General features: G+C 38.6%; 1 protein-coding gene across 4 annotated transcripts in view; it reads left to right on the top strand.

The window, feature by feature from the left end:
• Positions 1 to 1,354: 1,354 nt before the first annotated feature.
• abcb5 (ATP binding cassette subfamily B member 5) overlaps positions 1,355 to 25,513 on the top strand; it is a 60,419-nt gene continuing 36,260 nt past the window's right edge. The window contains exons 1-15 of one of the 4 annotated variants that reach the window (XM_062984138.1): positions 1,355 to 1,557; positions 6,375 to 6,414; positions 7,171 to 7,268; positions 7,483 to 7,570; positions 7,656 to 7,716; positions 9,408 to 9,561; positions 11,034 to 11,100; positions 12,573 to 12,764; positions 14,112 to 14,283; positions 15,356 to 15,480; positions 18,128 to 18,305; positions 18,771 to 18,884; positions 20,990 to 21,100; positions 21,760 to 21,885; positions 22,254 to 22,457. In XM_062984138.1, the coding sequence (XP_062840208.1) occupies positions 7,226 to 7,268; positions 7,483 to 7,570; positions 7,656 to 7,716; positions 9,408 to 9,561; positions 11,034 to 11,100; positions 12,573 to 12,764; positions 14,112 to 14,283; positions 15,356 to 15,480; positions 18,128 to 18,305; positions 18,771 to 18,884; positions 20,990 to 21,100; positions 21,760 to 21,885; positions 22,254 to 22,457 (1,635 nt within the window). In that variant the 5' untranslated portion in view covers positions 1,355 to 1,557; positions 6,375 to 6,414; positions 7,171 to 7,225. Of the gene's footprint in view, positions 1,558 to 6,374; positions 6,415 to 7,170; positions 7,269 to 7,482; positions 7,571 to 7,655; positions 7,717 to 9,407; positions 9,562 to 11,033; positions 11,101 to 12,572; positions 12,765 to 14,111; positions 14,284 to 15,355; positions 15,481 to 18,127; positions 18,306 to 18,770; positions 18,885 to 20,989; positions 21,101 to 21,759; positions 21,886 to 22,253; positions 22,458 to 25,513 lie in introns of those variants that run through there. The other 3 variants (XM_062984137.1, XM_062984139.1, XM_062984140.1) reach the window with 3 other exon arrangements.

Here is a 25,513-nt window from a genome sequence, read left to right as displayed (position 1 = left end):
TATTATTTTTGATGTATTTGTACTCTCCGGTGGTGCAGCAGGTTAAACCGCTGAGCTGCTGAACTTGCAGACCGAAAAGTCGCAGGTTAGAATCCGGGGAGCTGAGTGAACGCCCGTTGTTAGCTCCAGCTTCTGCCAACCTAGCAGTTCGAAAACATGCAAATGTGAGTAGATCAATAGGTACCGCTCCGGCGGGAAGGTAACGGCGCTCCATGCAGTCATGGCGGCCACATGACCTTGGAAGTGTCTACGGACAATGCTGGCTCTTCGGCTTAGAAATGGAAATGAGCACCAACCCCCAGAGTCAGACTCGACTAGACTTTACCTATTACAGTAGAGTCTCATTTATCCAACATTCGCTTATACAATGTTCTGGATTATCCAACACATTTTTGTAGTCAATGTTTTCAATACATCATGATATTTTGGTGCTAAATTTATAAATACAGTAATTACTATATAGCATTACTGCGAATTGAACTACCTTTTCTGTCAAATTTGTTGTATAACATGATGTTTGGGTGCTTAATTTGTAAAATCATAACCTAATTTGATGTTTAATAGGCTTTTCCTTAATCCCTCCTTATTATCCAACAAATTTGCTTATCCAACATTCTGCCGGCCCGTTTATGTTGGATGAGACTCTACTGTATTATTATTTTATTATGACACAGCAAACAAGATAGATATGCTGGATTTCGTATCACAAAATCACAAGTCGAACACTTCCCAAGTGTCTAGGACTGTGTGATGTATTTTCGGATGATGCGTGCAGATCCCAGTAGGGTGGCCTTTTGCAGTTGGCAGATCGTAATTTTGTCAATGTCTATTGTTTCCAAATGCCGGCTGAGATCTTTTGGCACGGCACCCAGTGTGCCCATCACCACTGGGACCACATGCACTGGTTTCTGCCAGAGTCTTTGCAGTTCAATCTTGAGGTCCTGATAGCGGCTGAGTATTATTATTATTATTATTATTATTATTATTATTATTATTATTATTACCTGCTCCTCAGTTCCAAAAAGTGGGATCCAGACTTCAGTGAAACACAAGGTCAGACTATGGAGGCCCCTTCCTTCCTTGCTTCCTTAAATTCATTTCTTTTGAGTCTAAACTTCATTTTTGAAATACCAAGTCTACATAAGGCTCAGTTGGATAGTCCAGTTTTTCAACTCCAGTTCGTCGTTCAAACCCTGCATAAAACCCAGCGTTGACAAGCCCTGTTGTTGACAAGAATGCAATGCAGGAGGCATCAGGGAGAGGACTGAAAGGGGTCGTTGGAAAGTCCCACCTTCTTGGCCAAGGAGCGGCGAGGGGGGCGGAGTCTAACGGGGCTTTGGAAAGACTCCGCCGCGCATCTCCTGAGCCAGAAGGAAGGCAGCACATTGAAGCGAGGTCTCCTCCGCCCAAAGCAGTTCCAGAAGAGGCGGCGGGTAGCGGGAGGCCAGAGGCTCCACCTGGCTGGGCTTCTGCTCCTTTTCCCGCCGATAGCCGGGGAAAGGGAGCCTTCCATAGACAGCTCTTGCCAAAGCACATCCCACCTTCTTCCCGCCGAAGGTAAGGCAGAGAAGTCTCTTGGCTGACAGCGCGCCTCCTCTGAAGTAAACTGCCTCCTCCTGCAAAAGCGGGAGTTTGTAACACAGTGGGTTTCATTTCTGTTTCTGCCAATGGAGTAAAGGTTGAGTGAGCCTTGTGGGAAAGCCTTGGGACTAGAAGTGTTTTTCATTTTGAGATATATTTGGTTTTAGGAATACAGAAAGTTCCCAAGTTACTAGCAAGATAGGTTCTGCAGGTTTGTTCTTCAGTTGTATTGGTAAGTTGGAGAAGATAAATGTTTAAAATTTAATTCCAGTCAAATATGTGTGTGTGTGTATGTATGTATGTATGTATATGTATATACAGTAGAGTCTCACTTATCCAACGTTCTGGATTATCCAACGCATTTTTGTAGTCAATGTTTTCAATACATCGCGATATTTTGGTGCTAAATTCGTAAATACAGTAATTACTACATAGCATTACTGTGTATTGAACTACTTTTTCTGTCAAATTTGTTGTATAACATGATGTTTTGGCACTTAATTTATAAAATCATAACCTAATTTGATGTTTAATAGGCTTTTCCTTAATCTCTTCTTATTATCCAACATATGCGCTTATCCAACGTTCTGCCGGCCCGTTTACATTGGATAAGTGAGACTCTACTGTATTTGGTTTTACGAATACAGAAAGTCCCCAAGTTACTAGCAAGATAGGTTCTGTAGGTTTGTTCTTCAGTTGTATTTGTAAGTTGGAGCAGGATAAATGTTTAAAATTTAATTCCAGTCAAATGTGTGTGTGTGTATGTATGTATATGTATATACAGTAGAGTCTCACTTATCCAACGTTCTGGATTATCCAACGCATTTTTGTAGTCAATGTTTTCAATACATCGCGATATTTTGGTGCTAAATTCGTAAATACAGTAATTACTACATAGCATTACTGTGTATTGAACTACTTTTTCTGTCAAATTTGTTGTATAACATGATGTTTTGGCACTTTTTATAAAATCATAACCTAATTTGATGTTTAATAGGCTTTTCCTTAATCTCTTCTTATTATCCAACATATGCGCTTATCCAATGTTCTGCCGGCCCGTTTACATTGGATAAGTGAGACTCTACTGTATTTGGTTTTACGAATACAGAAAGTCCCCAAGTTACTAGCAAGATAGGTTCTGTAGGTTTGTTCTTCAGTTGTATTTGTAAGTTGGAGCAGGATAAACGTTTAAAATTTAATTCCAGTCAAATGTGTGTGTGTGTGTGTGTGTATGTATATGTATATACAGTAGAGTCTCACTTATCCAAGCCTTGCTTCTGGATTATCCAAGCCATTTTTGTAGTCAATGTTTTCAATATATCATGATATTTTGGTGCTAAATTCGTAAATACAGTAATTACAACATAACATTACTACGTATTGAACTACTTTTTCTGTCAAATTTGTTGTATAACATGATGTTTTGGTGCTTAATTTGTAAAATCATAACCTAATTTGATGTTTAATAGGCTTTTCCTTAATCCCTCCTTATTATCCAAGATATTCGCTTATCCAAAGTTCTGCCGGCCCATTTAGCTTGGATAAGTGAGACTCTACTATATATATATCACACACACACACATAATGACCCATGGTGGCGCAGCGGGTTAAACTGCTGAGTTGCTGAACTTGCTGACCGAAAGATCGGCAGTTCGAATCCGGGTGAGCTCCCATTGTTAGCTCCAGCTTCTGCCAACCTAGCAGTTCGAAAACATGCAAATGTGAGTAGATCAATAGATACCTCTCCAGCAGAAAGGTAACGGCGCTCCATGCAGTCATGCCGGCCACATGACCTTGGAGGTGTCTACGGACAACGCCAGCTCTTCGGCTTAGAAATGGAGATGAGCACCAAGCACCAGAGTTGGACACTATTAGACTTAATGTCAGGGGAAACCCTTTACCTTACACAGACACACACACATATACATATATTTGACTGGAGTTACAGTTTACTTACAAACAAGTACAACTTACAAACATATCTACAGAAAACCTATATAGGTCAGTAGTTCTCAACCTGTGGGTCCCCAGATGTTTTCGCCTTCAACTCCCAGAAATCCTAACAGCTGGTAAACTGGCTGGGATTTCTGGGAGGTGTAGGCCAAAATACCTGGGGATCCACAGGTTGAGAACCACTGCTATATATGTATATGAATGTGTGTGTATACATAGAGAGAGGGAAGGAGTATAAGCTTTGGATAGCATAGGGGAGGGTGAATACCTTTGTGATGTTTCTTTTGCTGTCTGTACCCATGTTCAGAAGATTTTGCTGCACTGTCTTTCCCTGTGATAATTGGATTTTGAAAAAATTCAGCTTGTTGTGGAAACAAGGATTGGTGACAAAGCTTCAATAGAGACACTTTCCCCCATGATAACTCTTTCAGGAGTGAATTTCCCTTCTGAGGGGTAGATTTCTCTCTCTCCTTGTTATCTCACCTCCTTTCTTAACTATGAGTCGACTATTTGGAGATGGAACATTGTAACAGTTTACATGTAGAAGATATCACATATGTACTGTTTAGTTGTAACTTGTATAAGAAAAAGGGTGCTTTGGATGTGATTTTCCTGCTTCTTGGCAGGGTGTTGGACAGGATGGCCCACGAGGTCTCTTCCAGCTGTAAGATTCTATGAGAGAAACCAATACCTTGGGCCATACATTATACAAAAGACACACTGGGTTGCTTATATTAAAACTACATTTTTATTGGCCGGCCAGAATACTACAATAACATACAAAATGGCCTTTTTTCTATTTAAAGTAACTCAGCTGAGAACTGCATACCTGGAGTCAATTGGTGTAAATTATAGGGGTGAGGCAGATATTTAATCTGGTTCAGGATCTTGACCTCTTGTTGTTAACAGCTTGTTTATTTTAACTTTGGTTGTAATGTGGGTTGTATGTTGTATGTGCTAAATGTGTTTGATGAATGTTTTGATATGGTCGATAGCTAATCAATAAAACATACTATTGCATATTGTGTTGCATTGAGTTGTCTGCCCATTGAATAGGTGTAGATAGGAAAGAGGGTAGGAGGATAGAAGCTGATCCATTTTAAGTTGGTAATCAGTTCTGCTGAAAATGGTGTTAGGAAAGTCAGTGGTTTCTTTCTGGGTTAACGCATGAGTGCCTTTATGGATATACTGTATGTTGTAAATTTTGATTAGAAGTTGCCACCAATACTTTGACAACATCCTTATGTTGACTTTAGATTACAGGGAATGCTGGTTTCTGCATATTTTTGAAAAATGTATGAACTGCCTGTAGGAGAATGGAAAGTACTGTATCCCATTTGAGCCTGAACTGGCAGTTGAGAAGACAGTCTCAGGCAGGTGAAGGTTGTTTATTTGCCTTGTCTTTTTCTCAACCAAGGTGATTCTCATTGTGTTGCTTAAAAGTTTTGAGGCGCTAGTGCACGATATTAGGTCTGTACACAGGACGACAATCTAAGACTAATCTAATCTTATCTAAGACTAATTCTGATTTACATTACCAAGGTAAAGGTAAAGGTTTCCCCTGATGTTACGTACAGTCGTGTCCGACTCTGGGGGTTGGTGCTCATCTCCATTTCTAAGCCAAAGAGCCGGCGTTGTCCGTAGACACCTCCAAGGTCATGTGGCTGGCATGACTGCATGGAACGCCATTACCTTCCCGTCGGAGCGGTACCTATTGATCTACTCACATTTGCATGTTTTCGAACTGCTAGGTTGGCAGAAAATGGAGCTAACAGCGGGCGCTCATTCCGCTCCCCAGGTTTGAACCTGGGACCTTTCAGTCTGCAAGTTCAGCAGTTCAGCGCTTTAACACACTGAGCAAACGGAGGCTCCACATTACCAAGACTTGACTGTATTTATTTATTTACCTTATTTCTACCCCGCCTTTCTCTACCCCGGAGGGGACACAAGGCAGCTTATATATGGCAAGTATTAGATGCCTTAAAGTACATAAAACAGAGGCTTAAAATCAATTAAATTAAAAATTAATACATATTAAACATACATCATAATACATCGTAAAACATTATGTTCAATATTAAAATCACATCATCCGAAAATCATAGTCCAAGGCAGTTCCATTGCCAATTACACATAATTCCAAGTCTATTATTGCACTGTACTAATCACCGAAAACTTGAAGATCTAGTATTTGTGTCCTCCTTAGTTCATGGAGTGGAACATTGCTTGGATTACTAGGAAAGAGAAATCACTGAGATCTCTTGGAATTACAAATTAAGCATCAAAACATCATGTTATACAACAAATTTGACAGAAAAAGTAGTTCAGTACGTAGTAATGGTATGTTGTAATTACTGTATTTACAAATTTAGCACCAAAATATCATGATATATTGAAAACATTGACTACAAAAATGCATTGGATAATCCAGAAGCTTGGATAAGTGAGTCTTGGATAAGTGAGAGACTACTGTATAAGCATACCTTTTTGATGCCAAAAACATAAGGAACTCATATCCTTCCGTCTTCCAGATCTGTCAAAGACAGTCCTGATAAATCCTTGGTTGCCATACTTGTTAAAGAATCCTTTATTCTGTCTCTTATCAGTTTCCCTCTCTTTTCACAGCTCTTTCCACAGCTGACTTAAAGTGGTTAAAATGGTTTCTTCAGGCAGGTTTTTAAAGATGAAGGTGTTTAATCAGGGGGTGCTGTGGGTGAGATTGGGGGGGGTGATATAAGTTTTAAATGCTATTTTAGTATATCTGCTGTATTTTAATTTTGTTTTTACTACACTGCTACTATTTAATTGCTTTTAAATTGCTTTTAACTTTTGTATTGTAGTGTGGAGTGTTAACTGCCTTGCATCCCCATGTGGAAACAGGTGGGGTATAAATAAAGATAATAAATAAATAAAACTGAGTTAAAAGTGGAAAGGTAGGCCCTTCCACATCCATATAACCCAGAATATCTGCTTTGAACTGGATTATCTGAGTCCACACTACCACGTAATCCAGTTCAATGTGGATTTTACACAGCTGTGTGGAAGGGGCTGCAGCTTACACACAGTTACATCTGTAGGAAGAGAAGAATAAAACCCTGCCCTTCCTCGTAAGTTCAGGGAAACTGCTGCACCCTGTCCTAGTTTGTGTGTTCTTATTAATAATCTTTGCCATCTTTGTCACCGGAGCCCCTGATGGTGCAACGGGTTAAACGGTTGAGCTGCTGAACTTGCTGACTGAAAGTTTAGCAGCTCAGATCCGGGGAACGGGGTGAGCGCCCACTATTAGCTCCAGCTTCTGCCAACCTAGCAGTTCAAAAACCTGCAAACATGAGTAGATCAATCGGTACCGCTTTGGCCGGAAGGTAACGGTGCTCCATGCAGTCATGCTGGCCACATGACCTTGGAGGCGTCTACAGACAATGCCGGTTCTTCGGCTTAGAAATGGAAATGAGCACCAACTCCCAAAGTTGGACACAACTAGACTTAATGTCGGGGGAAAACTTTACCTTTGTCATACTCTGATCTTTCTTGGCCATGTGTCCCAATGTGAAATGTTAAAAGGTGTGGAAACCCTGGGTTGTATTCAAAAGCTTGCATCCTTTAACTTGTTACATTTTGTGTTTCCTCATTATGCAGATTTTTGGTGAATGCTATTTATTTTACCAACTGAATTGTGCCACATAACAAAACAATGAAGAATAAAACATACACAGTGAACGAAGCCGAGAGACCTGGTAAGTTGACTAACAATAGCAACTCCTTTTGCATTTCTGCAACGTCCAGGATAACCCCACACCTCCCAGAATTCTCCAACCAAGGCGATTCTGGCTGCAGGATTCTATACATTGTTGTCTCCTAAAAGTAACCTTGGTGTGTTCAATATGTGTTTAGACAGACAGTGTTTTCAAAACAATTTGTGCTAATTCTAGATTGCTTTCCCATCAATAGACCTTACATGCAATGGCTATGACAATGCTGCTTTCCAGACAGAGGAAGAAATGGCGCAAAAGGGTTATTTAAAGAAGAGTAAAAAAAAGTAAGTGCTTTTTAAAGCTGGTGGGTGCCTTTACATTGAGAATAATGGCCTGAGTGGGCTTACTGTTTTGTGTAAATCTTTTTAGAAAGAAGAATGAGGAATCAGAGAAGAAGAAAAAACCAGAAAAAGTTGGATTTTTTGAGTTGGTATGTAACCTGTTGATTTGCTTTTTTTTTCTTTGACATTTTGGAAAGGGTTCTGATATTCTCTGCACATTTGTAGCTATTTGAGGAAATATTCCTTAAGCTCATGTTGCACTTTCTGTTGTTCCACAACATATATGAGGTTGAGTTAACAAATATGGTTTTGTTTTGTGTTCTAAACATTGTTCCAAAAATGCCGGGAAATTGAAGCTATTGCATAGATGTATTGCTTATGTCATTTAGGCAGTATGGCCTTACAAAACTATACCATACCCATATGGTCTCAACAGGAAAAGTATGAAATCAAATTTTAGTTTCAGCATAACCACTCCTTTGGAACTTAATAGCTGTTGGTGGCAAAATGGTGAATTAAATCCCAGTTCTGTATTCACTGGAATACTTTATTTCACAAGGTGAAATGGCAAATCATAGGAGAACAGAAAAGCACTACTCCGCTATAGCCACCATCTACTTGAGACTGAGTCACTACATAGCTTCTTTCCAATGGCCAGGCAGCTGCACCACTTTCAGAAACACAATGGATGGTCTTGTAAAAAGCTTTGATAACCCACTTTACAAAATACAAAGGGAAGACAGGACCATCTTCCTAGATCCATAATAATAATAATAATAATAATAATAATAATAATAATAATAATAATAATAATACATCTCCTTGTGACTTAAGGTGGGGTATAAGATCATTAAAACAAAGAGATAACAACACTATTAATATATATATCTAACCAGATACATAGAGTTAAAATTCACTGACAACATGCAGGTTAAAATTCACAAGATGGATCTTCAGTTGTGGTTTAAATTCTAATTGCTGATTTGGCTGTTGGAGCTTTTTCTGCAGGTCATTCCACAGTCTTGGGGTGGCCGATGACAAAGTCCTCAGGATGACGGTCACTAGTCGGGTTTTGGCTGGCTAGAGTAAACATTCCCCCCCCCCCCCAGAGGACCTCTGTGTCCGGAGCACATTGTATGGGAGAAGGTGATCCTGTCAAAGGTCTAGAAGTGGGATTCTAATGTTTGCTTTTTAACATTCTTTATGCAACTGCTGCACCTCTTGATAGCTAGGGATAGGAGAATCACAGAAAGATCACATGGAGAAGGTAATGAGATGCAGATGGAATCATACAGTTGGGAAAAATTGGCAGGCTACAATGCATGTTTGCCTGCCTTGTGAAATGAAGTCCTGACAAGGTCTTTTTGCCAAGATGCAAGGTGTTGGCAACATTATTTATTTATTTATTTATTTATTTCTGTCATTTCTACCCTCCCTTCTCACCCGAGGGGACTCAGGGTGGCTTGCAGATATTTGTATCCATTGGCCACAGCTGTTTCTTACTTTTTTAAATAGATCACAGATTGTCACCTGTACACATACATCCACTTTGGAAAGCACTCACATAGACTGAAATGGCCATCACTTCCAGGCTTGCCAAGGATGGGACTCATATTAGATTATAACCAATATCAATTCCACAGGAAGCACAGGATTGGGAAGATTTGACTTAATGAGTTCTTAATTAAATTTTTATATGTAAATACTATCCCTGTTCAAACTTACGATTACCAGAGTGTTTATCTGAATAAAGAAAGAAAGCATAATATTTGTGTGGATGTACAGAATCCACTTACTGCAATGATCTCATCATATTTTTCTGTTTTTTCCCATAATCTAGTTTCAATTTGCAGACTGGCTAGATATTATTTTAATGATAATTGGGCTTATCACAGCTGTTGCAGCTGGTATTGGACAGCCACTTCTGATTATTGTTTTTGGTACGATGACAAATAGTTTTGTGACATCTGGGTCTGGCTACAATGTGTCTACAGGTAAGTTTCTAATTTTGCCCATTTAATTTTTTTTTAGGAAATTATTTTCAAGAAGTGGAAAGGCTTATAATATTGCTGGAGAAGCAAAACTTTTAAATGCTGCCAATTGGAATTGCCCTGTTTGTTTGTTTTTTACATAGGAAACTGTTAATTAATTTCAGATAATAAAAAGCTTGTTCTGGTATTCAGTATAGGAGTAAAAGAAATGAATACTTCCTAAATATTTACAGAAAGTTAATTTTTGGATTTGGGATACAAAATTAGTATATTCCTGTAACTAAGCCAGTTGATTCAAACGTGGCCCCACTCAGGTATTGTTCATGAATAGGTACTCCAAAAATGTAAGAAGCCAAGGCTACATATGCAACTGGTTATTGTCTCCAGTGCTCTCCACATTAAGGCAGAAAGTCTTGAGGCATTTTCTATGTACAGTATATTTGTAACTGTGAACCCCTACAAAAGGCCATTCCCAGTAGTATGAGTGTTTCTAGTCCATACTTGTTGAAGTGCTCCACAGACCTTTTAACTCAAGTGTATGGGGTAGAACTTAAACAGATGTTGATGGGTGTGATCCGTATGTGCAAATACCCGGTCGTACATCTGTGAAACTGTACTCAGGAATTGAGCAATGTGAGGCCCTCCAGATAATTTTAGACTGCAGCATCCATCAGTCCTAGCGAGTATGGTGAATGCTGAAGAATCATGGGAGATGTGGTTCAACAATATTTAGAAAACAACTCACTCCTTATCCTTATGCTACTCTATTCATAATCTGGTTAATGTTTGAAGCATGTATCCCTAAAGTAGGCCTGCATGTTGGTCAGTAACTACCAAAATCTCTTAGGTACTATTGTAGAGGAAAAACAAATCTCAGGCTTTTCCAATATCGGCTTTAAAAGAGAACTAGAAAAATGTATTCACACATGATAAAAAAAACATTTTTTTCATGATTAAAAAACCCTTCATACATTTTTTCTGTTGTTTTCATGGATGACTTCATATATGTATATGTATATATGTTTACCACTGCTTAGTAGCCATATGAAAACACAGGGCTGTTTTGATTAAATTACACTCATGACTGCAATACTCCCAACCTATCTAAGGGTTCAGTACCTTAAATAGCTCCTCTAAAGTACTGTATAGACTAAACCCCAGACTGGAATCCTTAGTCATGGAAGCCACTTACCTCTGACTTTTGCTATATGCTGAAAATATTATACATGAATGTGATGCCCCTCTGTTAGTCTAGTTCTGAGTGTATATTTTATGGACAGTGATTGAACAACCTAGTTCAGTCAAGTCCAAAAATCAAAAATATGGTAGGTAGCCAACAAGCTGAGTAAGTAGCATTTTCTATTAGGATAGCAATACCCATGTGGAAATACCATGATGGCATTGCCATGACATCTTTCACCACATTTTCTGTTTCTACTCCTTATGTATTTTTCTTCTTTCTTTTTATTTTAAAGACAGTATACAAACAAATAATGCATCGTGTCCAGAAGCAACTACAGATTTAGAAGCTGCAATGACCCAGTAAGTCTCTTTACAATTACTGCTTTTTGTTCTTCATTTGATTTTGCTTATAAGCCCGCTTATGATGAAGCTTCTGTTTTGCTGCATCTACTAGTTTTACATAGGCATGCATGTTGTTGATGTTCAAAGATGTTTTTAAGTTTTGATCTTAAAGTGAGCTTCTACAAAATGATGGGTAGATGGTATGTAAGCCCAACTAAAAATGTTGAAGATGTATAAGAGCACTATTAATTTATGTTAGAAATGTAAAACTTATCAAGGTACTTTCTATCATATCTGGCGGACCTGTCAGAAAGCAAAAGATTATTGGAGACTGACAAAATTTGATACAAGAGAGCTTTAATATCAGAATACAGTTAGACTTCTATTTATTTTACTGAGACTTCCAAATAAACAAACAAAACCTGAATTTTAAGTTATTACATTATATAATTTTAGCAGCAAAAATACTTTATGTGCAAAAATGGAAAAATAAAAAACCACCCTCAAAAGAAAAATTGATTATAAAAAATCTAGAACTGGCAGAAATGGACACGTTATCTTGTTCGATAAAAAAGCCAATGGGATTTTGACCTGCATATATGGTTGTATAGTGTCTAGATACAGAGAAGTCATGCTACCCCTCTATTCTGCCTTGGTCAGACCACACTTGGAATCACATTGTGTCCAGTTCTGGGCACCACAATTGAAGGGAGATGTTGATAAGCTGGAATGTGTCCACTCCAGAGGAGGGTGACTAAAATGATCAAGGGACTGGAGAACAAGAATCCCTATGAGGTGTGGCTTAAAGAGCTTGGAATGTTTAGCTGCAGAAGAGAAGGTTGAGAGGAGACATGATGGCCATGAATAAATATGTGAGGGAAAATCATAAGGAGGAAGGAGCAGTGGAACTCTCTGCCCTGGAGTGTGGTGGAGGCTCCTTCTTTGGAGGCTTTTAAGCAGAGGCTGGATTGCCATCTGTCAGAGATGCTTTGAATGGGATTTTTCTGCTTCCTGGCAGGGGATTGGACTGTATGGCCCATGAGGTCTCTTCCAACTCTATGAGTCTATGATTCTATTATAAAGGAGAAGTCAACTGACATTTTTAAAAAGAATGAGAAGCATTTGTACCATTAAAGACAAAAGAAAATGTGAATATGTTTACGAGTTTTGAAGATTAAGTAAAATATTGAGATGATAAAGTAGAATGAAGAAGTTGTTATGATAAAAAAGTTAGTGAGATAATATTTTCATTGTATGTCTTTAAAGTTGGAGGTGATTGTTGTTTTTATTTTGTGGCACTTGTTTTAGGGGGAAGGATTGAGTTAGTTTTAATGGGTTTATTGATGTTATAAGTGATATATTGGAAAACTATGACTTTACAAATTGTATAATGATGCTTACTGTATATTGCTGAAAATGATACATACATACACACATATATATATTTGAAAATGGCATAACATCTAATTAAACTTTAATGTCCCTGACAGGCATGCTTACTACTTTATTGCAATTGGCTTTAGTGTTCTGGCCCTTACTTGGATTCAAATATGGACCTTTGTGACCAGTTCTGCAAGACAAACTGCAAGGATACGTGACAAGTTCTTTTTTGCTGTCCTTCACCAAGAGATGGCCTGGTTTGATTCTACCCAGATAGGAACACTGAACACTAGACTGACTGAGTAAGATGTTATTATTTATAATATGTGACAAAGGGGAGAAGGTCATCCAGAACTTGAATGGATTCTCATGGATAGTGTCTGTCATTCTAAGGAGGTTGTCATCCTAGGACTTCATCCCACGAGCAGGGGGAAAGCAGTGGGAACCATCTGATTTTGTTCCCTACTGTATTTGCCCATCTTATGGGATGGCCAGCCATCCCACTTCCTTTCCCCATCTTCTTCCCTTCTTTCCCTATTTTAAACTGAAGATGGACTTTTGGCTCTGTTTCCATGTGCTATGGAAATGGAGTCGCACTGGAAGTGCCCTTACATCAGGTGATGGCCTCTGTAGGGCTCTGTTTCTGCATTGCATGGAAATGGAGCCAAAAATCCATCTGATGAGGTCCAATCAAATTTCAATGTTTAAAAAGTTCTAGAATACAGTGCTCTGTAGAAATCAGATCCTCACGTATATCCAATTAGCATTGGATGGTCAGTTTTAAGGTCTGTCACTCAGCTAGTTACTAAGGCCTGTATACCTCATTCAATTCAAAATGTAGAGCAGATTCATGAGCACAGAGGAGTATATATGTGACTTCACCTTTTCCATTAAAATGTAAGCAATAGATCTTGTGGAGTGTGGGATTGCTATATTTTCCCCCAAAACCCTACACATATAGCAAATATCTATATATTTGCATTGTGGTGAGCCACATTTTGCTTGCTCTCTGTTCACAAGTCAATTTTGGAAGCACTGCATTTCTTAACCTCACTGAGTTGTCCTGTTTTGATATTCAAGTAGTGTTTGATTTACATACAGTATATGTTGCAACTCTTCTAATTTTCTCAGAGTGCTCCATACTTTATCTTATTACTTTTCCTTCTTCTCTTTCCAAAGACTTCTCAAGAAAGTAAAAAAGAACTTTCTTACCAATAATAATTCTGTAATATGTGATAAGTGTATGGAACTGCATGGTTATTGTTCCTGAAAACTTTCAGATTGTGCAATCCGAAACAATGTCCTGAAACCTTTTATATTACACAGTTGAAGCGCTTTTATTCTACTTTAACTGTCATACAAACATCCTATGGAATCTACAATCCCAGGATTCCATAAGACCTTGCCAGGCCCATTGAATTAGAATAATATCACTGCAGTTTTATAGCTGTAAAGGACCATCAAGAAAATAAAGGTCAATCTTTAGCATCTGAAAGTTTTGTCATGGTTTCTGCATCCTCAGTCAGTTAATTGATATTAAATGTTAGCATATATTTTAGCACTTTCAACATATTGCTAGAACATTATACCAAAAAAATATGAAATGAAGTCAATGTTTAACATTTGTCATTTTCTGTTTTCAATTGCAGTGACATTAACACCATTCATGGAGGCATAGGAGACAAAATCTGTATAATTGTCCAGCTTTTTTCCACATTATTGGCAGGAATTATCATAGCCTTTGTGCATGGATGGAAGTTGACCCTGGTGATTTTGTCTGTTAGCCCTCTTCTTGTAGCATCTGGTGCTGTGTGGTCATATGTAAGTTGCCAGAACAAAAAAATTGCATTATTGAATTGGAACGTCATTACCTATTATTATTATTATTATTATTATTATTATTATTATTATTATTATTATTATCGCAGCAATCATAATAAGTAAACTTCACAGAGCTGGCACAATCTGTTTCATTGTTGATCTGCTTATGTAATCAGAAACTTCAAATTCTTTTTAATGTACAGTACAACCCCCTTATCTGCAGGAAATGTCATCCAAGAATCCCCATGAATATCTGAAACTATATAATAGCAAATCCTATATTTTGTCTATTCTTGGGTGGGAGCACACCATAAAATTACACTGGATGATCTTAAAGCCCACAATCAGATTGAGGATTGGGGGAGAGAGAGGAATCTTTCTTGGAGTGTAATAGGGGATTGGATTGGATGGCCCACAAGGCTTCTTCCAACTCTATGATTCTATGTTCCTTGTCATTTGAAGCTATTGTCTTTTGGAACAACAGAACTCAACTTTACTTCCTCCTGTATTATTCTTCAAATAAAGCTGTATACAAGAGGAGAGGTAATGAATGCAATGAAAGAGGGATAGAAATGCACAATAACTACAGTTGCAGGTTTAAATCATTTTAATTTCCTTAACGTGCTTCGCTAGCATGTATCAGCCTGTCCTTTAACCTATTGATCATCAACACAATGTGCATAACTCAGTTCCAAGAAACAGTTGCCAAAAGGGACTATTAGCCATTTATTAACTGCCGTGGCAGCTGAAAGGGGCCTTAATAACTGTGGAAAGAATCGGAACTGAATCAGTAGTATCTAACTTTGTACAACTTTTGTTTAAAGTGTATTATATTTTAAGGTACACTTAACTTTCCTAAGCCCACACACCATTTTGCTAAAACCCTTATAAACAACATCAGGGAAGAAAGCTACAGAGAATTACAAGGGGTACATCTAAGAATGAAAAGAATGGGAAAAGGTTAGAGTTAGAATATGTCATCAAAAGGTTTTTCTGATTAACTGTAATAAATTAACAGTGCCCTTCGTTATCTTTAGTTCTTTAAATGGACTTCATCTGCTTTCCTTACCAGATCTTATCAGTTTTGACTTCTAAAGAGCTTCTGGAATATTCTAAAGCAGGTGCTGTGGCAGAAGAAATCTTATCAGCCATTAGGACAGTTGTTGCTTTTAACGGACAGAAAAAAGCCATAGAAAGGTATGATGCGATTTAAATGACTATAGGAAACTATGTGTTGCCAAATCCATTGGTCCATCTGCCTTGCTATCTTCTACGCCAACTGGCAGTACATCTGCAGACAGTATCTTTTTCTGTTACATCAGGAATTTCCACATACAAACCAAGCACTATGGCCCTTCTCTAAACCACTAAATCTTCTGCCTCCTGAGGTTTGGTCCTTTCAAATGTAAGATGTTTTTCAAATTATATTAGTAAAGGCTCAAAGAAAGGTGCATTTAGCTCCTCTCTAAATGCCATTTTACGTCACATGATTATAGCTGTGTAATTTCACTTCATCTGTGATGGTTTTATATAAACTATGAGTCCTGGGGTTCTGTAAAATGCAACCATGGAAGTTATAATGGAATCATTAAAAATTGTAGAAAGTGCAAGGATCATGAAAGTTGAAGGAAAGCTATTTGCCAACTTCAGGCCAAAGAGTTCCTCCAAATTAGAAATTAAATATATCTTACTATGTAAAACTTTTTTTTTTTCGTGTCAGGAGCAACCTGAGTTGCTTCTGGTGTGAGAGAATTGTCTGTCTGCAAGGACATTACCCAGGGGACGCCAGGATGTTTTTTGATGTTTTTACCATCTTTGTGGGAGGCTTCTCTCATGTCCCCGCATGGAGCTGGAGCTGATAGAGGGAGCTCATCCGCACTCTCCCCGGGTGGAATTCGAACCTGGCAGCCTTCAGGTCGGCAACCCAACCTTCAAGTAACGAGGCTTTAACCTCTCCACCACCGGGGGCACCTATGTAAAACTCACATAAGGTATATATGGTAGTGTGACCCTTGTAACTGCAGGTCAGGTACCATGGTTTCACATACTCATATCTGACAACATATGTCCCCTAGGAATTTTCTAGGTCCTCCTAGATAGTCATGGTAACTTCGGTAGATTTCGCTATTAGTCATGATTTCCTATTACAGTTGTAGCTCCCAACCTGTGGGCTGCGAGAACAAACATCTGGTCCATGAACCTCCTTCCTCTTTATTTTATTTCTATTATTTCAGCTCCTTTCCACAGAGCTGACCATTGCATTGGATAGACCACATCTGCTCTAGATTACTAAATATGGTTTTCTGTGGGCGAGCAGATGGCAACTACTGGTTGGCGTATGTTCTGTATCAGAAACTACAGCTGATGTGGTCTATCCAATCCAATTTTATGAATCAGCACCCCAAATAACCAAACTGAATCTAAAGTTGACCAAAAACTGATTCATAACCCTTTCGTTACTAATGTTGGAGAGTGGTTCCTGGTAAAAGCGGTCCCTAAGATAAGACTGTCCAACTCTGATCAAATCATTATTCTCATCTTCTTCAATGTAAATGTGCTTATGTATCCTTTTAATAATAATAGAGTAAGATAATACATGTAATAATAATAATAATAAATACAGGAAAATAATACATGTATTAATAAATAGAGTAAAATAATAAATGCAATAATAATAATAATAATAATAATAATAATATCAGAGTGAAATAATAAATGTATTAATAATAATAATAAAAATAGAGTAAAATAAATGTAATAGTAGCAACAATAATAGAGAAAAATAATAAATGTAATAATGCCAATAATAATAGAGAAAAATAGTAAATGTATCATATATTCTCGAGTATAAGCCAACCAGGACCCTCACCCAAGTATAAGCTGAGGGGGGCTTTTTCAGTCTTAAAAAAAGGGCTGAAAAACTAGGCTTGTACTTGAGTATATACAGTAAATGATTTTGAATAGCTATGTAAAACGTGTGACTTTATACATTTTTCCTAGTTGCTTCATACATTCAAAACATGGCTCAGCGTTGCTGAAGAGCTGGTTCAGGTATAGTTACACAACTGATGGAAATCAGAGCATAAACCTGGGTTTAGTCATACATTCTAAACATGTGCTTCCAGACACTGTGGATGTAGTGGATACGATGTCTTTACGGGTTTTTCCCAGCTATTCTTCCAATAAAAATAGGGCACATTTTTGCATGGAAAAACACAGGATCAGAATATTGAAGAGCTGCTATGTTTAAAATCATTAAAAAGGAATAAATGCTTACACACAAGCTGAAGACATGAGAGGGAAATAAATATATATTTCTGGCTATAGTATTGTTATAACTATAATATTTATAACTATAGAATTATATATTTTATATGTTACATGAGTCAGCATGGCTTAAGCACAAGTGTTTTCAGCATTCAATGACTCTGGAGACCAGGGTTTGAATTTGAATTTGGCCATGCAAACTCACTGGGTGACCTTGGGCATGCCACCCTCCCTCAGCCTCAACAGCAAATCTCCTCTGAACAAATCCTGCCAAGAAATCTCTGTTATAGGTTCATTTTTTGCTCACCTTAGTTGGAAATGAATTGAAGGCACAGCAGAATAACAAATACATTACATAATTTTGTAATTATACCATATAGTCATATATAATTATGTAGTTATAATATATATATATATATATATATATATGTTTATTATAACTACATAATTGTAGTTATATGTATGTATAGTACAATATAGATTTTATATAGTATATATTAGGAATGTACAGTATTTTATTATTGATTTAATGATTTTTATAATATACTTTATATACTGAATATAATGACTTTTTCAGGTATGATGTAAATCTGGAGACAGCTAGGATTGTGGGGATGAAAAAAACCATCACCACTAGTATTTCTATGGGATTCTCCCAGTTTTTAATTTATGGATCTTACGCACTCGCCTTTTGGTATGGAACAAAACTCACAGTGGATGAGAAAGATACCTATGACATTGGGACTGTGTTAATCGTAAGTCTAGCTGAGCCTTAATTTGGGGGAAATGTCTAGAGAGGGAGAATTTGAGAATTTTTTTTTAAAAATGAGGTGCTTGGAGCATCAAAATAATTGGGGGGGAGGTTACCTTTTCCCCATCCTTGATGTAAAGCCACCATACATCCAAAGGTATATAAGTCCTTTCTAACTTTTTGTCATGTAAGCATACAACTGCATGTATTCATAATAATTACATTAATAGCCCTGCACTGTATACAAAATGTTTTACTGTTTTGTTATTTTCATAAAGAGAATACTTCATAGAGCCAAGCAGCATTATCAAATGTCCCATTGGAACTAAGTCTGATATATTTTATGAGGCTGGCTCATACAGTTCCATTTTCACCTGATGGAAATGGAATCATAGCCTTGATTGTTGTACATTACCTGACGGTGAGTTGCTAAGATCCAGTATGCAGTTGTTTTCTCTTTCTTACGTAGGTATTTTTTTCTGTGCTTGTCGGTGCATTTTCCATTGGAGAAGCATCCCCAAATTTGGAAAGCGTGGCAAATGCTCGTGGTGCGGCCTATGAAGTCTTCAAAATCATCACAAAGGTATATATTGGCCAAGACATATAACATGACTGTTGTAATAACCCACATGACCGTATACAATGGATCTTATTAAAGAAGTTAGATATTTTCTAGGGGTGCATCTACACTATAGAATTAATCACAGAATCATAGAATCATAGAATAGTAGTTGGAAGAGACCTCATGGGCCATCCAGTCCAACCCCCCGCTAAGAAGCAGGAAATCGCATTCAAAGCACCCCCAACAGATGGCCATCCAGCCTCTGCTTAAAAGCTTCCAAAGAAGGAGCCTCCACCACAGCCCGGGGGAGAGAGTTCCACTGTCGAACAGCCCTCACAGTGAGGAAGTTCTTCCTAATGTTCAGGTGGAATCTCCTTTCCTGTAGTTTGAAGCCATTGTTCCGTGTCCTAGTCTGCAGGGCAGCAGAAAACAAGCTTGCTCCCTCCTCCCTATGACTTCCCCTCACGTATTTGTACATGGCTATCATGTCTCCTCTCAGCCTTCTCTTCTGCAGGCTAAACATGCCCAGCTCTTTAAGCCGCTCCTCATAGGGCTTGTTCTCTCCAGACCCTTAATCATTTTAGTCGCCCTCCTCTGGACGCTTTCCAGCTTGTCAACATCTCCCTTCAATTGCGGTGCCCAAAATTGGACACAGTATTCCAGGTGTGGTCTGACCAAGGCAGAATAGAGGGGGAGCATAATGGAGTGTTGACATCACTTTAACTGCCATGGGATTATGGAAGTTGTGATTTTGCAAGGTCTTTAACCTTCTCTGTTGAGATTTGATGACTCACCAAAATCCAACTCCCAAAGATCCATAGCACTGAGCCAGGGCAATTTATGTAATTCAGGTCCCTTCAGCAGTATAAAATCCACATTGAACTGGATTATATGGCAGTGTGGACTCAGATAATCCAGTTCAAAGCAGATATTGTGTATTATCTGCCTTGATATTCTTGGATATATGACTGTGTGGAAGGGTTCTTGGTGTTTCTCAAACTCTGCTCCTCCAAGTATTTTGGACCTTGGCTCCCACAGTTCCTAATATCTGATAAGCTAGCTGGGATTTCTGGGAGCTGAAGTCCAAAACACCTGGAGGAGCAGAGTTTGAGAAACACTGATGTAAATGAATGCTAGCATTCACAAAACTTGATTCTTTTTCAGATCTTGGAATAAGAAGCACGATGCCATAACTTTGATTAACGGAGACTTGTGACTAGCCAATTACCAGTGCTTTTAATATGTCCCAGCCAGCTCTGTTCTAAATACTTTGTAGAAATGGGTTATGGGCAAGATGTCATTGAAGCAAGATACAAAATTCATGAACAGATAGTCACCGAGTTACAGCCAACTGATTCATAGTTAAGAATGGGGCTGAGACAACTGAGAATGAGAGGAAATGTAGGAAGGAAATTCAGTTCCTGGAAGTTATGAGAAAAAGGTGTCTCCACTGAAACTTTCACAGCAAGCAATTTTTTTCAAAATCCAATTGTTACTGGGAGAGAAATTGAAGTGAAATCTTCTGAACAGGGGCACAGGCAGCAAAAGAAATATTACAGGGCTGTTAACTCTTCCCAATGCTATGCAAATCTTTAAAAAACAAAACAATTTCGGCTGGAATTACACTTTAAAAGTATCTGTTTTGATTTACATATAGATTCAACTTAAGAATAAATCTTTTCTGTAACTTGGGAACTGCCTATACAGAGGCTGGGTGGCCATCTGTCATGGGTACTTTGATCGTACTCTTCCTGCATGGCAGGGGGTTTGACTGGATGGCCCATGTGGTCTCTTCCAACTCTATTATTCTATAATTCTGTGTACTTAGGTAGTTAAAAATTAAAAATAAAAAGGTTTGCACATAGCTAGCATTAATGTACCTTTGCTTGTGAGAGAGATTTCTTTTATTATTACACATCCAAATCCAAATTTTGGGCTCTGAACCCAGTAGTAATTTATTTGTCCCTTTAGTCATGATTATCAAAGTCCAGCCCTCTTAGATGAACTTAAAATAGTATGACCCTTGATGAACTACACTCTTCCATTTCTTTGTCATTAAAGAGAAAGCGAAATAGCTGCCTGTATGGCTATTTGAAATATAACACCCTTTCAAATGAACTTTCCAGCCTCGTCCCATAGATAGTAGCTCCAATGAAGGGTTCAAGCCAGACAAATTCCGAGGAGAGATTGAATTCAAAAACATTCATTTTAGCTACCCCTCAAGGCCTGATATTCAGGTAAGTTTCTACCACTATGTTCCTCAAAATATACCTGTTTATAGATATTTATATGCTTATTGTTCTTTCATTTGTGTTTAGTGAAGAATTGTTGATTGTTCTTTTTTAAAGAAGTATGCATATGGTTTTACATAATAAATAATTGTATTTGCTATAAAACCAGACAGTGTTTGCTTACTATTTCATCCTACCTTCCACCTTCGAAGGTCATAATTAGATTCATTATAATATTGGTCTACTTGTTGAAATGAGGGTTGGTAGGACGGGTGGGTTTCTTCTAAGGTACTGTTTCTGAAACTGGGTCTTGACACCAAATGAGGTCCACTTAGCTCAGTGTTGAGGTCACGAAAAAATTGGCAACAGTAGAAGGTTTCTGGGTGGCACGTAGACATTTACGCAAATCTGTTAGCAACAATGGGCAGTGTTCATAGTAGATTCTACAAAAATACTCCATCTGGACTTCATTAAAAAAAAGAAAATCAACCTGTTTAGCAAGTTTTGGAAATACTGATTTAATATCAGTAAATGTTTGTTTTTATTTTGTATACCTATTTTGTATACCTATTTCTTGAGTGGGAAGTTAAAAAAGTTTAAGAAACCCTGTTCTAGGGCACAAAAAGTCCACCTGTGGTTAAAAACCTGGTTTTGATTATTTGCAGATTCTTAAAGGTCTGAATTTAAAAATCCAGCCAGGGAAGACCATTGCTCTTGTTGGTTCTAGCGGCTGTGGGAAAAGTACTACGATTCAACTACTGCAGAGATTCTATGATCCAGCTGAAGGACAGGTACCTTTGATTGAGCCACAACATAAAACTTGCAGTTGAACTAGACACAACTCTGTGTGTGTTTATGTGTGTGTGCTTAAAAACAGTTTCTTAAAATGTATGTTTGGACATCATTGCTCTATAATATTATCAGGGCTTTTGCCATTTTGTAAGCTAACCCAGTAGAAACTCACCTAGGCTTTCATCCTGTATTTTAAATAAAGGTATTGATAATGCCATGACAGAACATTAATTTTGTCAGGTTCCAGCATATTTCTGATCTCATCATTTAAGTTACTTTCTATCCAGCAAAGTTATATCTTTTTTTCATTATCGCCATTGAAAATCTTCTTTTATACTTCTTACAACCTTTTTGAATCTTCCCCTAGATTATCATAGATGGGCATGATATTCGTACACTCAATCTCAAATGGATGAGAGAAAACATTGGCATTGTAAGCCAGGAACCTATTTTGTTTGCTACCACAATAGCAGGCAACATTCGTTATGGCAGAGAAGATATTACTGATGCTGAGATTGAACAAGCAGCTAAAGAAGCCAATGCTTATGACTTCATATCAAAACTTCCTGATGTGAGTATTTGACAAATAAGTCTACAGTGTGACATTTCAGAGGACTGTTCTTATGCTAACATAAACAGAAATAGGTTCCTTTGTCCTCCCATTCATACTTAATTTTCCCATTCATGCTAAAGATCAAAAGACTGCTCTGACTTATCCCTCACAATTGCCACTCCCTAGATGACTGACAAGTCAATAACAAACAGATTTGCATTGGAATCTTTTGATGCATGGTTATTCCAACAAGTGTAGGAAATCTTAGACCTCTTTCTCTGCGGATGCACAGAGAGCCACAAAGCCAGCCTTGAAATCTCCCTCTCAACTGAAACATCCAAAACCAGCTCTACTCCTGGAGTTGTATTTTGATATTTGAAAAAGAGGGAAAGTGGCATGTCTTCTTGATTTACACCAGATCCTACAACAGACACCCAACAAATTTGTTCACATTGGACAAGCTTTAAAGAAATTGTCCATCATTCTAAACATCCAGTGGCTAGTATGTTGGATAATTTCAGAAGTCAGAATGGATTTGTTTCTCTAAGTACATGATCACTTCCCCCAACTTTGATGAGTTCCAAGTTCATGCACTTTCTTGAATGTTTAATTTACTCTGTTTAATGTACATTTCCCTTGCAAAACACACTCCCCTTTCTTTTCACTCTGCGAGCTGAGCTTCTGAACAGATTTTGCCAAGAAACCCAGTGAAAGGCTTTTCATTTTTGATAAGTCAGAAACCACATCAAGGCACCAAACGTAAGAACAGCAACAACACTCAGTATTACTGAAGCCAGCTTCTGTATACTTTTTTGGATACTTCATGACTGTCTGTTCCTATGGACAACTGCCACTTATAATGTACTGAATTTACTCGAGTCTCATGCACCATTGCATCTAATGTATGCTTCAGTTTTCAAAACCCTGGAACCAAAAAAAGTATTTACTAGCGATTGCTGTGCAGTTGTAAAAAATACATCCTTTGTAATTTGGCCAAAAAGGTGTGCATTATAATTGCCGTGTGCTTAAAATTCGTTCTTTAGAAACCTAGGTGTTAGAACACCAAAGCTTCCAGCAATGGAAAGGAAAAGCCACAGTTTTTAAGGTCGGCTTTAAGCCCATCTTTAAATCTCTTTTCCTGCCCACCAACATTACGTTTCCCGTTCTTGAGTTCGGAGTAGAGTAACTGCTTTGGGAGACGGTGATTGGGCATTCGGACAACGTGGCCAGTCCAGCGGAGTTGATGGCGTAGGAGCATCGCTTCAATGCTGGTGGTCTTTGCTTCTTCCAGCATGCTGACATTTGTCTGCCTGCCTTCCCAAGAGATTTGCAGGATTTTTCTGAGGCAACGCTGATGGAAACGCGCCAAGAGTTGAGTGTGACGTCTGTAGACCGTCCACGTTTCGCAGGTGTAGAGCAGGGTTGGGAGGACAATGGCTTTGTAAACAAGCACCTTGGTATCTCTATGGATGTCCCGATCATCAAACACTCTCTGCTTCATTCTGAAAAATGCTGCACTCGCAGAGCTCAGGCGGTGTTGTATTTCAGTGTCGATGTTGACTTTTGTGGAGAGGTGGCTGCCAAGGTAGCGGAAATGGTCAACATTTTCTAGTGTTACACCATTAAATTGTATTCCTTGCATTGCAGAGGGGTTAGCTGGTCCCTGTTGGAAGAGCACTTTGGTTTTCTCAATGTTCAATGAGAGGCCGAGCTTCTCGTATGCTTCTGCAAAGGAGTTTAGAGTGGCTTGTAGGTCTTCTTCTGAATGAGCACAGACTACGTTGTCATCGGCATATTGGAGTTCTATAACAGATGTTTTGGTGACTTTGGTTTTGGGTTTCAGTCTGCTGAGGTTAAATAGCTTGCCATCTGTCCGATAGATGATTTCCACTCCAGTGGGAAGCTTCTCATCAACAAGGTGAAGTATCATAGTGATGAAGATGGAAAATAAGGTAGGGGCAATAACACATCCCTGCTTGCCACCTGATTCCACCTTAAATGGGTCACTTTGGGAGCCGTTGCTGTCCAAGACTGTTGCCATCATGTCATTCTGGAGGAGCCGAAGGATGTTCACAAATTTGTCAGGGCACCCGATTTTTTGGAGGATGGTCCAGAGAGCGCTGCGTTTCACTGTGTCAAATGCCTTTGCAAGGTCAATGAATGCCATGTACAGAGGTTGGTTTTGTTCCCTGCATTTTTCTTGCAGCTGTCGTGCAGTGAAGATCATGTCCATTGTTCCTCTGGAGAGACGGAAGTCGTTCTGGGATTCTGGGAGGGTGTCTTCTGAAACAGGGAGAAGGCGGTTTGCAAGGATTCTTGCGAGGATTTTCCCAGCAGTCTGTTATATCCCCTTTCTTGAAAAGGGTGATGATGGTGGCATCCTTGAAGTCTGCTGGGATTTTCTCGGTCACCCACACCTTTTCAATGAGCTGGTGGAGTTGTTGTATCAGCTCAGGTCCACCCTCTTTAAAGATTTCAGCAGGGATCCCATCAGGTCCGCTGGCTTTGTTGTTTTTTTGTTGGCTGATGGCATTGCTAGCTTCTTCCAAACTAGGCAGTGCTGCAAGCTCATCCCTGGTTTGTTGTTGCGGGATTTGTGAGAGGGCCTCTTCGGCCACATTGGAGCTGCGAAGAAACAATTGGATACCAAATTAAGAAACATCAAGACTGGTTTGACAGTCATGACAAAGATCCAACAGCTAATTGATAACAAAAGGAAAGCCTTCCAAACATGGCAGAGAGACACCAACTGTGCTGCTAAGAAAAATATCTATGCCAGTGCAAAAGCTGAGGTCCAAAGAAGGACCAGAGAACTCAAGAACATCTGGTGGACAAAGAAGGCAGAAGAAATCCAACACTTTGCAGACACCCATGATGCTCAGGGATTTTTCAAAGCCACAAGATAATCTACGGACCAAGAAACCATGGCATACAGCCTCTACGCTCATCAGATGGAACCAAACTTCTGAAGAACAAAACATCAATTGCACTACGTTGAAAAGAGCACTACCAGAACCTTCTGAATTACACATAGCTGTACAAGTCATTGTTTAGTTACAATTAATCATTGAGAT

This window comes from Anolis carolinensis, chromosome 6 (genome assembly GCF_035594765.1).
Source record: "Anolis carolinensis isolate JA03-04 chromosome 6, rAnoCar3.1.pri, whole genome shotgun sequence".
Taxonomy (NCBI): domain Eukaryota; kingdom Metazoa; phylum Chordata; class Lepidosauria; order Squamata; family Dactyloidae; genus Anolis; species Anolis carolinensis.
Note: the sequence above shows the minus strand (reverse complement) of the source record. Positions and strands in the feature narration are given on the sequence as shown.